This window comes from Beta vulgaris, chromosome 1 (assembly GCF_026745355.1).
Source record: "Beta vulgaris subsp. vulgaris cultivar EL10 chromosome 1, EL10.2, whole genome shotgun sequence".
Classification (NCBI taxonomy): domain Eukaryota; kingdom Viridiplantae; phylum Streptophyta; class Magnoliopsida; order Caryophyllales; family Amaranthaceae; genus Beta; species Beta vulgaris.
In genome coordinates this window covers 1,102,159-1,116,261 of record NC_079202.1, presented here as the reverse complement: position 1 = coordinate 1,116,261, position 14,103 = coordinate 1,102,159, and the positions used below count along the sequence as shown (strand labels likewise).

Sequence of the window (14,103 nt, the reverse complement as noted above, 5' to 3'; positions counted from 1 at the left end):
ATGAGGTCATGATTTTTAGTAGAATTTTGTGAATCATGAGCAATATTTCTATTCCTTTATTTCTACACAAGAAGCCTATATGCATGATTTACAACAAGTAGTGGTTGCATCATCAGAATGTTAGCCCTGACCATAGCATAGTGCTCATCATTTAGCTTCATAAAAAACTGCAAAAGTCTATGATTCTCTCTTGCAGTCAACAACTTCTTGTTAAGATTGCAGCTACAAGCATTACAAGTATGTATAGGAATTGGATTCACAATATCCAATTTATCCCATAACATCTTCATCTTGGTGAAATATTCAGCAATATTTTCACCTCCTTGTGAAATATCAGACAGGTTCTATTCAAGAGAGAATAATTATGGTCCAGAAGATTGACCGTACCTCTCTTCAAGGTTAATCCAAATTTCTCTAGTAGTGGCAAAATAAAGAACACTCTGAGAAATAATAGGTTCTAGTGCACTCAATAACCAACTAATCACAAGATCATTACACCTTTACATGCTGGATAAGTAGGTACAGTAATAACATGCCTTTTTAGTGTTCCATCAACAAAACAGAGCTTATTTTCAACAGATAATCCAATAAGCATTGCATGTTTCCAGTCACTGTAACCATTTCCATTAGATTTAGTAGGTACTATGTAACAACCCATCGTCATATAACCTCATTAATCATTCTATGTTACTTCCTCTGTTTCTAAATAAGTGCAACATTTGCATAGTGTTTACTATTCACAGTTTAAACTTTAATTAGCTATGGTGATTTACATTTTAGGAAAAACATAATCATGTGGGATCTTGTTAGATTCATCGGAATGTGATTTTTTTTAATATCAACTTTTTATAATTTTTACTTATTGATAATTGAAGATATTAATGGTTAAAATAATGCATTAGCAAACGTGAAAACAAGAAATGTTGCACTTATTTAGAAACGGAGGAAGTATATCAAATAGGATTAGCGGAAGTATTTTAGACATAAATGTCGTTGAGCTTGTAACCTACTGGAATCAAATCCATTAATATGGCTGGGTTGACTCTATGAGCGTAGTTCAGAAAAGCATACATCTTACAAAATATAGTTCAACTATTACAGTAACAGTGCATATCTAGTACAATATACATTTAATAAGTATGCTTCACAAAAGTCATTTAGTAAAATGAGACGATCATGTTTGAGTTCTGGCTTGCTATGGATGCACCCGTTACATATTCCTAGAGCTTCTCTGCAACCTACCTAAGAATATGCCCCCCACCAGGACAAGTTCACTGAACAAAATTAACTTAAACGGGTACACAAATCAATCCAAAAACTACTTATGGTGGTTGAAAATAAGGAGTTATACTCCGATATTTCTACGCAAATCAATGTTTTGTAAAAACGCTACTAACACGAATTTACAAATACCAAATTGTTTAAACACACTTATTTGCCAATATCACATATCATGAACAGAAGTTTAGTTGAATAAAGTTTAGCGCATGAAGAAGAGATCATACATTGAGGTACACGAAGGTGTAGGCCTCCACAAAAATTCGAGCTTAAGCCCCTATTATGTTACTCGCTTGCAAGCTGTTATATGACATGTCCTTACACATAATACAGACACTTCTCTTTCCCACGCAAAAACGAATTCAAACTCACAAATAATATTTACAAATTCACTAAAATAGATTCGAAATGCGTTGCTTGTATTATTGAGTTGCAAAACCATTTTAATAAGACTTTGGCAAAATAATTTGGGAGGCTTAGGACAGTAGCTACATGAATTTGATGTGCAAATAAAACTTATGATCTCAATCAACCAATACAATTTCAACTTATGGAGTGAAAATTGGAAGAATAATGAGTGAAAATGATGTTTCGGAGTTCGTGAAAAAAGGTTTCTCTTGAAACAATCCTTTAACTTGAAATTAACACTTAATAATATAATTTATTTGTTTATCAAAAGCTATTGTGAATCTCTAATTATTTTAGGAAAATTCTTTCCTTTGGAAACTCTCTTGAAGATCAAACATAATTCATCCCTGAAGCGTGATTTTTAGTTATTTTTCTGCATTTAGTTCATGATAAATGATAAAATAAATTTGGAAAATCTCCACTAGTGAAACGTGATTAAGCTTTGCATGCAAGAGTAAGAGAGAAAAATGGAAGAAAATAAGGATGAACACATCCCCTGCATGTACCGCAGGGGGAAGGAAATGTGAGTTATGGGCAGCAGGTTTCCTTTGGTCTTTTGTGCTGAAATTTTTGTCAAGAATAGAGGCTCATTTGAGGAGGGTTTAAATATACTTATTTCAGATTAATCATCTACTTGCAAGGTTATTTTGGAGCTTTTCCTTGGTCTAGTATGGCAGATTTCTACTCTCCTTTTGTCCTAACATGATTCCTAATTTAATATTGTACCATCTATCAGTGGTATAAGGACCCCCACAAAGCCTTTATCTTACTTTAAACTTCCATGATATAATTTTTCTTGATTAATTTAGGCCTCTTTAATTATAAGAAGTCCTAAAGTTCATTCTGTAAAACATACCCATTATTGTGCTTAATAGTCGCTTCTTAGCTTCTCATCCTTTAACAAATTCGCAAATTCGCACGACTACAAGATCTTAAAAACAACCTTGACCCTAAATACTTAATTAATATGAACGGATTGGTTACTTATTAACAATTGAGGATATTATTCAAATTTTATTTTCACTTCACACGCAACGATTATACATAAGTACAAATTATTCGCATCTCATATTCACACACGACTCACCATAAGTATTCACCATGTGCGATCACATTCTAATCACTGAACTTAGGTTAATTAATCACAGATTAAATTCTCGTTATTTACCGGTTATTACATACTGAATACATTTTAATACTGTCATTAGGATGAACATAGTAAGGACTAGAGTAATCTTGTCCAACATCTAGATTTGGAGTATGATTTTCATCATTTTGAACGCCTTGCATAATTCAATTAAGAATTTTAGATATTAAAAGAGTAGAAATGAAACTTTATTAACAAATTTCAACTGACAAAATGAAGATGAAGATCAGAGTAGAAGATAATGAACCTGATCAATTTAGATTACGATTTTAACATTCATTTCAAAAGAATTCACGAAATTTTAACACGATTAGAACATAATCGCGGGATTTCAGCAATTTCAGACAATTTTGACAGATTTCAGAATTTCAGAAGAAATGATAGAATTTGCAGAACTTACTGACAGCTTTGAATCACTTAGATCTCCAATTATTGCTTGCGTAGATTACGCAGCTCTGATACCATGACAAAATGTGAAGATTTGCATAATTTAGCTTGAGGCTTAATTAACCTCCATTAGAGAAGAAGCTTTAGCAGTAGAGAAGTTTAGAGAAAAAGAAAAGGTTTAAAGAGAGAAGTTCTAATTGTATTATTTTTGAATGATTAAACTAATACAATAAAGGAAGGTATTTACATTACACTCTTTTTTTTTTTTTTTTTTTTGATAAGGAGAGAAAACTTAGGAAGACCCTTCAATCAGGGGGCCAACCTAAAACATCCTTGCGGATGAAAAGAGAAAAATCAATATCATAAGGAGGATAATTATAGACGAGATCCGAGTGAGAGTGTCCCCCGATGCGCCATAAGGTCCGCTGTCTTGTTTGCTTCCCGAAAACAATGATGAACCTGAAAATTATCAAATTTAAGCAGATTAGCATTGACATCTAAAATGATATTATTAATTTCCCAGGGGACTTTCCAGATATTCCTAACAGCATTAATAACAGCGAGATTATCGCCTTCAATCTCTAGATTAGAAATATTAAGCGACAAAGCCGCACTAAGGCCTTCCTTAAGACCCCAAGCTTCAGCTTGCAGGATAGAAATGTTAGAACCAAGCGAGCGAGCTCCAGCCATAAGAGCATCACCTGAAGAATCCCGGATCACAAAGCCCAAAGCAGCATTACCATTATTTAATTTGGAGCCATCGAAATTAAGTTTGCAAAAGCCAGGCGCAGGGGGGGACCAGACTGAACCAGGACCTGTGCGAGGTTTATCTCTCTTGGTGTTTGCAGCTAGAATAGGCTTAGAGCCCATTTCTTCCGAATTAAGAGCTTTTGACCACGAGGTAGCAAAATTACTAATAATGAAACTAGCCTTCCTAGAGGAAACCACTTCATCATTAAAAACAAGCTTATTCCTGAAAAACCACACAAACCACCAAACAAAGGAAAAAAGAGATATTTCTGACTTAGACGACAGCGAGAGACAAGCTTCCAAAACAGAACGGAACGAAGTAAGATCTATATTAGCTAAACAAGAAGGGGGGCTCGGCCAATCAAACGAGGCCTTAAGATGGGAAAAAATATCTAAAGTAAAAGGGCAGGCAAAACAAATATGGCCTATAGATTCACCTGCATTATTACAAAACACGCATTGCTGCGGCAAGAATATATGACTTTTCTCAAGACGCAATTTAGTTGGGATACCATCATTACAAGCTTTCCAAAGAAAGTTTTTAATTTTAGGAGGAATATTAAGCTTCCAAATCCAATTAAACTCAACTTTTTCTAAAGAGGAGGGAAGCATACCTTGTGCAAGAAGAGCCCCACTCTTAACTGAGTACTCACCATCAGCCGTAAGGCCCCAGATGAGATTATCTGGTTGGGACTCAGAGGGGATATAAATAGAACAAATCTGCAAAACAATGTGAGGAGGGACAAGGGAAAGAAGCATCTGAGAGTCCCATTGTCCAGAAGGCATGATGCATCTATTAACAGTCAGATTTTCTGTACCGGGGATAGGAGAAATGATAGACTTAAGAGAGTATTGAAAAACCCAATTATCCATCCAGAAGTTAATACTTTTACCATTACCAATCTGCCAACGCAAACCTTTTTTAAAAATATCACGTAAACTTAGAAGGTTACGCCATTGCCAAGAAGCCGATTTAGAAGCTTTAATAGAAAAAATACTTTTATTTTTTATGTACCTTTTTCGAACTAATTTGACCCACAAATTGTTATCATTTTTAACAATCCTCCATAATAGCTTCATTTGAAGAGCTTGGTTGTTAGCTTCAGCCTTACGAAAACCTAATCCACCCGCCGATTTTGGCTTGCAAATTCGATCCCAACCAATAAGGTTAGGGGATTTATTAGTGGTTTCCTTGTTCCAAAAGAAATTTCTATATGTTCTATCCAGATTCACTAGGATAGATTTAGGCAACAGAAAACTTTGCATTTGATAACTAGCCTTAGCAGCAAGATTTGATTGAAGAAGAACTGACCTACCTGCTTGGGAAAGAGCATTGGCCTTCCACTTAGGGAGTTGGCTAGTTGTTTTACTAACTACAGAACTAAAGGTTTCTTTAGTCACCTTAGAATGAATAATAGGACAACCCAAATAATCCCCAAGATCATTAGTTTCCTGCATTTGAAGGATAGAAGCAAAATTACATTTTTCTGCCTCTGGGATATTAGCAGTACATTGGAAAGAAGATTTATGGTAATTGACTAGTTGACCAGACATCGAACAATACTTATCCAAAATTTGACGGATGATCAGACAACTATAATTAGTGGCTTTAGCAAAAATCATTGTATCATCTGCAAAGGTAAGAAAAGGAATTCGCATACCTGTTTTACCAATGGGAACTCCAATTGGTTTAGTAGGGCCAGAAGCAGCTGAAGAAAGTAATCTAGCGAGAAGCTCAGCACACAAAATAAATAAATAAGGCGAAAGAGGGTCACCTTGTCTAATCCCTCGAGAAGAGGAGAATTTTCACCTGGGAGCCCATTTACTAAGACAGAAAAGGATGTAGAAGATACACATTCCTTGATCCAACCTATCCATTGCGGACAAAAACCCAATTTATCAAGGGTAGAAAAGATATAATTCCACTCTAATCTATCATAAGCTTTTTCCATATCCAGTTTAATGGCTATCCAACCGTTAGAACCCGATTTAGTTTTAAAAGACTGAAAGATTTCATGGGCAATAAGAATATTATCCTGAATTAACCTATCAGGAATGAAAGCACCTTGAAGGGGATGAATAATCTGACTCATGACTTCCTTTAATCTATTAGTGATGATTTTTGAGATTATTTTATAGATAGTGGAACATAGGCTAATGGGTCGAAAATGGTTGGCAGAGGAAGGATTATCAATTTTAGGAATTAGGGCCAAAAAAGTATGATTTATTTCTTTAAGGATCTTTCCAGAATGAAAAAAAGCTTGAACAGCTCTTATAACACTATTACCGACTAAAGTCCAGTATTTTTGAAAAAAGAACGGGGGAAAACCATCTGGACCTGGGGATTTATCAGGGGCTAGATCAAAAGTAGCCGCTTTAATTTCGTCGCCAGAGACAGGCGAAGTTAGGAAAGCATTATTTTCTTCAGAGATGATATTATCCAAAAGAGAAAAATCATAGTCAGGATGAAAATATACTGAGCTATCAGAGGAGAATCTAGCTTTGAAAGCATTAGATAATTCTTGAGAAATAGCAACAGGATTCGTGATTACTTCACCTGTTGAAGAAACTATTTCTTTAATTTGATTCCTATTACGTCTAATAGACGCATGAGTATGATAGTAAGATGAGTTAGAATCCCCCAATATAAGGTAATCAGTTTTACTCTTCTGTTTCCAAAATTCATTGCTAAAAGATAATAAACTAGAACGTTTTTTAAGGAATAGATCTTGTTTAGTTTGATAAGTAAGATTAGAAGGGTTAGCGAGGAGGAAAGATTGGATCTCCTGTAAACGTTCGTCAACTTTCCTTAATTGGCGAAAAATGTTGCCAAATTGAGATTTGTTCCAATGCTTGGACTTATCTTTCAATAACTTACATTTTTTAACTAGTCTAAACATATGTGAACCATCAAAATGGGTGCACCAAGTTTTCTTTACAAGAGTGTCATAATCTTTTCTAAGACACCACATTTTTTCGAATCGAAAAGGAGGAGCCTTTGATTTATTAGAAGAGAGATAATTAAGGACAATCTGACAATGGTCCGACGAAGTGAAGACATAGTGAATTAATCTAGCTTGCGGAAATAATGAAACCCACGAAGTTGATGCTAGACCTCTATCAAGTCTTTCATGAATGTTATTATCACCCGATTTTTTTTTCCTCCATGTGAACTGAGGGCCTGAAAAGGGAAGTTCTATACAAGGGAGATTACTCAAAATATTATTCATGGTAATGAATCTAGAGGCACATACAGTAGCACCCCCTTTTTTATCATTTGCGTTTGAAATTTCATTAAAATCCCCTAATATTACATAAGGGAGTTGAAGAGACAGGGCATACACAATAAGTTCAGACCAGAATTCTTTCTTGAATTCTTTCTTAGCAGGTGCATAGATAAAAATAGCAACAAAACTAATATTAGAACTAGCAATATGAATTAAACAAGACATAAATCTAGCAGCTTTATGTATAATAGAGAGACTAAATGGTTGAATATTACAAGTTTTCCACATTAACCATAATCCACCAGAATAGCCTATGGTTGGGATAAAGTCAAAAGCATGGAAGCCACATTGATTAATCATTATTTGAGAGGGTGGGGATTGTGATTTCACTTCACAAAGCATCAAAATTCTAACATTGTTATGTAGACAAAAATCTCGAGTTTCTACCAAAGCGTTCTTTCTAGCACTGCCTCTAATATTCCAACATGCAATAGACATTATTGATTCACAAAAGGGTAGAAAGTTGGCTACCATGCATCATAAAAGGGAGCTGATTAGTTCCCAAACATCTATAGTAAAAAATGACAATATTATATAACATTATCAGATATCTTGAAATGAAAAGCTTCCACATTATCGTCGAAGAGAATGAAAGCACAACAAGAGCAGGGGCCCACCCAAAGTCCATTAATACCTGCAAACACTCATTGAGCTCTAGAACTCTTATAGGGTGCCACCACCCTATTAACATGATGGGGAGAATAATTAATAAACTACTACCTTGAATGCCATCCTCAATAATAATGTACAAATACTTATAAGGAATATTCAATAGATGCTTGCTTGATAACTTATGACTAATGAAATTCATAGATCTATTGAAAATGTCGACATTTTTCTTTGAAGCCTGCTTTAGGCACAAAAAGGCTAATTTATGGCAATAAATTTTGAAGAAAGAAATTGAAAAATCTCCAATCCAATAGCTTCTATAGCCTAAAGAGGAGTTTTTATAGAAAAGCAAATATTTGCTACACACCCAACAAAATCCACTCCAATAACTTCTAAAGTCTAGATTGGATTTCATTGAGGTGATCGTTACATAGCCAACCATTCCAAATTCAGTGTATAGCATTATGAAATAACTATAACAGATGGGTACTACAACCATAAATAAAGAACGAATTTCTAACCAAATCGAAAGAATGAGAATGACAACATACTGCACAGATCGATAATAGTCTATGAGGATACCTTTCAAGGGGAATCCAAATTCCTTAAAAGAGACAGTGACATCCTGAGAAATATAATAGAGATACCTAAAAAAGAATTGTAATAAGAGATGTTTTCTTGAAAATATATGACTAAGGAAACTTATCATCCTTAAAAGTACAACAAGGTTTATCCAAGAAGCCTTCTTTAGGCGCAATAGAGCGATAATATGGCAAAAAGAAATGACTAATAACAATAAACCATCTCCAATCCAATAGCTTCTGTGGCCTAAATTGGAGTTTTTATTGAAGAGAAAAACTTCAAAAAACACCCAACAAAAACCAATCCAATAACTACTGTGTTCTAGATTGAATTTCATTGAGATCTTTAAATAACCATAGTTGGCAGCTAACACACACATAGATAGGGAGAAGAGTTGAAACCAATTCCACAAAAAGAAATTGGCACTTTTCTTAACTAAACAAGACGAGCCAAGGAGGATACCCTTTATTGGGAATTCAGTTTCGTTCATAGCTTCCAATTTTCTAAATGTACCACAAGAATTAGGAATTTTCTGAATTAAGATAATAATCGAAGGCAAAGGATCAGATAGATGCAAATTTATTTTCAAATCAATTTCAATATAGAGATAAACTGAATATAAGGGGTATGAAAATGAGAACAGATAAATTTGACTCACACCTTTACAACTCCCATTATATGCAGGCAATAGAATAAAAAGATGAAAAAGAAGAATCTCATCAATTTTCATTAGAAGATCAACTAAAGAAAAAATGCTTGAAAATGAGAAAAAGAAAAGCTTACTCATCATAACATTGGAACACGTACTGGAGGAAGAATCTTGAAATGGATGCATACCCCAACATCTAAATTTGGTTGGTAGAATTTCTAAATGAGTTCCAACATAGTTAGCACCTGCAACTTCCCAGAAAAGGAAGGAGGCTAACTGAAGCTTCAGAAAAAATAAAAAATGCAAACTCCCAACAATGGAAGGAGGCCAACTTAGATTTAATTCTGAAAAGAGGTGGGAATCCAAAGGGGAAAACTTCCCAAGATTTAATCTCCCACGCCTTTTAAAAATAAAAAGAATGGCATACATCACAACCCTGCCAAACAGCAACAACCTGAGAACGCTGGGCAACAATGGAACAGAACCAGACGAAGCCGAAGATTGAGCAGCAACAATTGATAGAACAGAGAACCAAATCAAACCCGCAATCGAAATAGAAGCACGAAACCTAAAAACCCTAGCCAGAAAATCTAATTTGAATTTGAACGGACGAAAAATGAAACCTTTAATCCATTGAAAAGACTGGATCGAAATTTGTAGGAAGGAAACAGATATAATTAACTGAAAATCTTTCATGAGAGGAAACAAATTACTCTCAGAGATTGATACATGAAGCCGAGAAACTAAGAAAAAATTTCTCGAAACTTCAAACGCAAATTGGGTGACCAGTTTTTGATGAATTAATGACAAACTTGATAATTGAATTTCAATTATCACTACTAAGACCCATAATAGGCCGATGAAAAGCTTAATCAGGAAAGTTTGGGCAATCTGAGATGCGAAGATATTCAATTGGGAATTTTTTGGTTGGCTAGGGTTTCTAATTTGAGATGAATTGGGGCTTTTTTCTTTTGGCTTTTCTCTTTCTCTCTCTAACTCTTTCTCTCTCATCTTTTTGATTTTTGTATATTTACATTACACTCTATAGCTCAATAAAAGCTGTTGAAATAAGTTAAGGGCTTTGCTAAACAACGCCCTAAATTTTCCTACTAACGCCCTAAATACGGTATTTTTATACCATATTTATACCTTTACATTTCTTTTCTCTCTCCTCCCCTTTGACTCATTTCCCCAACCCCACCTTCTCCAATTTCAAAAGTTACCACCACCACCACCATCTTATTCTTCTCCACGACAATTTTGGCTGGTCTCCATTATGCAGCCATAACAGATATTGCATATTTGCATTGTACTGTTGTTTTTATTTTATGCAAGCCTGTAACATTTTGCTTCAATAGGTCGCCAGATGGCAAGTATCTAGCATTATCATCACAAGATGGATACTGTACATTGGTAGAATTTCAAAGTGATGAACTGGGATCACCTATCACTTTCCAGGTTCATCCTCACCATGAAGAACTCAAGCCAGTCATTATTCATGTTGGTGAGATTCCTAGTCAACAGAAGCCAGAGGAGGAAATGATGGTCAAAGCATCCGTAAAAGGCAGCAAGCACTCCTGCCGCTAAATTTTATTTTTTTTTAAAAAAAAAAAATGGGGCGTCCTTGGTGGGCGCCCCACCACCGGTGGAGGCGTCCTCGGCAGGCGCTCCACCATGTGGTGGAGCGCCTGTCGAGGACGCCTCCACCGGTGGTGGGGCGTCCTTGGTGGGGGCCCCATTTTTTTCTGAATTTTTTTTTTTTAAAAAAATAGGTAGGCGTCCACCATGGACGCCCCACCACCGGTGGAGGCGTCCATGGCAGGCGCCTCACCATGTGGTGGAGCGCCTGCCATGGACGCCTCCACCGGTGGTGGGGCGTCCATGGTGGACGCCTACCTATTTTTTGAAAAAAAAAATCAGAAAAAGGAATAGAACAGAGAGGAGGAGACGGTGGAAAAGAAAAAAAAAATTGATGGTGGTGCCGTGAAAAAAATTCACAGTTGATGATGAAGATTTAGGAATCAAACCCATAAAATCTCTTTCCATTTCGAATAAATTTGAACTAAGAATCTCAGAAGGTCAAAATTCGATTAGAACAATTTTGCCGTGGAAAAGAAGATGGTGGTGGTGGTGGTGCCATGTAGAAGAAGGTGTGGTGGTGGTGCCGTGGAGAAGAAGATGGTGGTGGTGTGTCGGGGTACAGTGGTGCCGTGGAGGTGGTGGTGGTGGTGGTGGTGTAGCAGGAAGTGAACTTTTGAAATTAGAGGAGGGTTTAGGGAAGTATATAAATACAGTATAAAAATACTGTATTTAGGGCGTTAGTAGGAAATTGTAGGGCGTTGTTTAGCAAATGAGTAAGTTAATGGGTAGAATAACAAACTGTGCTGATGTGTACAATTACTTAGGATCAGTTAAGAACTATTTTTATTAGTAGCATTTGGGCATAGCTCAACAATTGGTTTTGAGATGTAACCTCATCTTCGCTTGTGTGTGACTAGAGGTATTCAACCGGTCTGGTTTGGGCCGAGCTTAATGCTTTTGGGTCGGGTTGTGCCGGGTCATATGTGTGTAAGTTAAATAGGTCGGGTTGGATACGAGTCCTTAAAGCCCGACCCAACACGATCCATTTGGTATCTTCATTTCTTGTTAAAAATTTAAAATTACTTACATTAATACATTAATTTTTTGTGCATCTTCCTTGATGTTTATTATCTTTTGAGAAAAAAAAATAACATGATGTTTGATTATCTATCAATCAACTTTTATATCTCATTTGCTTTACTTATCTCCTTCTTCAACCTACTAGACTAAAGTGATGATTCCATATTACTTAACTTATACAGATTTTGTAATTATATTAATCAAATCTCGCTCCTTGACAATAAGCAAACACATTTTCTCTCTCCTAGACTTATTTCTTTATTTTGTGGAGTTTCAATTTGATCCCCTGTTGTAGCAAACCCATTTTCTCTCTTCCTGACTTTCTTCGTCAATAAACAGCAGTGCTGCCATTATTGCGCGTTAATCTTCGTCTTTGAGGAGAAGGATAAGCAGCGAAGAGGTGCAGAAACTCAGGTGGCAGCAAAAAAAATGAAATTCAAATCCCATGAGAGTTATTAGAGGAGGGAGGAGAGAGAACAAGTTGAATTAGTAAAAATGGCTTGAGTACACGACTAAGCACATGAGAGCCAGAGGAGAGAGGAGAGAGAGCCTTTTTTTAGCCCATTTTTTACCCGACACGTTAGATTTTCAATATAACTCGTTTTCAACCCGACCCTTTTTGAGCCTGACCCTCCAAAACCCTACTACGAACGGGTCGGATCAAGGCTGAAAATGGGCCTCCATCCCGTTAAACACCTCTACGTGTGACTAACATCTAGTATAACATTGATTATCCCTCACTGCAAAACTTTCTATGTATGTGTTCCAATTTTTTCAAAAGAAAAAAAAATCTATGTGCTCAAATTGATTTGTTTTACACTTCCAACTCCGTTATATTCAAATAAATTCTCATCATGGTGACGTCTTGTAGTAGAAACAACAAACTTATGTGAAATTGTCCCATATTTTTTTTAAGATAAGGAGAAGGCGCCTTGATTGGACTGAAGCCTTGTACAGGTCAACTTGGCCTGGGTTTGCAGGCAAGCTATGTTGGTAGTAGGGGGAATGATAAAGGGAAATCCCCACCCGACACCCCCAAAGTACCTCTAATGAGGTTTGATCCCAAAACCTCAAGATTGTGAGATACAAACCAAACCGCTAGACTAAGTACTACTTGGTGTGAAATTGTCCCATATGGCTCATCCTATTTAGTCAGGTATTTCAGTATTTCACCACTCTTGATCAATCTTTACGTCCAAATTTCACTTAATCGTTGACCACTCTCTATAGTTCGTTGAATCCTTGACAATATTTTTTGTCCAAAACACAAACGATCATATCAATATCTTCTTTTTCATTAGTCATCAAGTTTTTTGTGGTTCTTTTAAAAAAAATTATACCGAAATAATTGTCTTATATACTATTATGGTTAACCACTTGATTAATGATTGTTCAGTTACCTTAAATGAAAACGTACCTCTCTTTATTCATTCTTATGTGATGTAGGACCCTCCACTAACTCTCTTTCTTATACACTGAATTCTTATTCTTACCTTAACTATATCTACCGAAACAAACCTACATTCTTGTATTATTTAAGTTAATATATAACAAGATAATTAATTAAGGATGATGCAGGGAGTATATCCTTAAATTGCTTGATTATTTTCTGCTATTTTTTTTTTAAACTTGTTTTCATCCAGACACACACGTCCAAAAGTAGAGAGTATATGTTCAAAGTAGTGCATAGTTACTTTGTCAATCAGCTATATATAGAGGTCTTAAACCCTAAAGATAAAGTACTGAACTTTTTAACAATGAACTTCAAACAAAAATCATTTGTTAGACAGCATGATTACAAACATGCATCGAAATTCAGTTCGGATTGTACTTGTTAGATGTTGCATATATACTTGTTTTTGTGGGGTTAAATCAGATTCACGTACTTGGTCAAGTTGAAAAGCCCTAAGAGAAAAACAAACATTGAGTGGAGTGAAGAAGACAACTTAAATTTTAAAGTTGCATCAGAAAATGGTAAAAAGCTGAAGAGTAAAATGAAAATTGCTGACTATATAAGTGGCTAAGTGAGGACCACTTGCTTTTAAGGTATGGACGTACCTCTTGAAACACAACACATTACATACACAGCTATGAAAAATGCATATAAACTTTCATAAACACGATTTAAAAACCTATTTTCCCATAAATCTAAAATAAATAACTAAGAATAGAAGATGGAGGAGAAGTGGCTTGGAAGTGTGGTCCATAAGAATCCAAGAAATACAAGCTTAAACAAAATCTGAAACTTTGTACTGTTTTTTATATCAATATGAGCCACGAAAGCAGGATAAAGAAGGGAAGGGGGGATTCAAACTTATGACCTGTCGTTCACAGCACCTCAATCT

General features: G+C 35.6%; 1 protein-coding gene across 1 annotated transcript; it reads right to left on the bottom strand.

The window, feature by feature from the left end:
* Window positions 1–7,192: 7,192 nt before the first annotated feature.
* LOC130590447 (uncharacterized) lies at window positions 7,193–10,108 on the bottom strand. The gene is made up of 2 exons (XM_057392887.1): window positions 9,232–10,108; window positions 7,193–8,513 (listed from the first exon to the last, which is right to left on the bottom strand). The coding sequence occupies exons 1-2, from the start codon at window positions 10,106–10,108 to the stop codon at window positions 8,452–8,454; spliced, it is 939 nt and encodes a 312-aa protein (XP_057248870.1). The 3' UTR covers window positions 7,193–8,451.
* Between the last annotated feature and the right edge of the window lie 3,995 nt (window positions 10,109–14,103).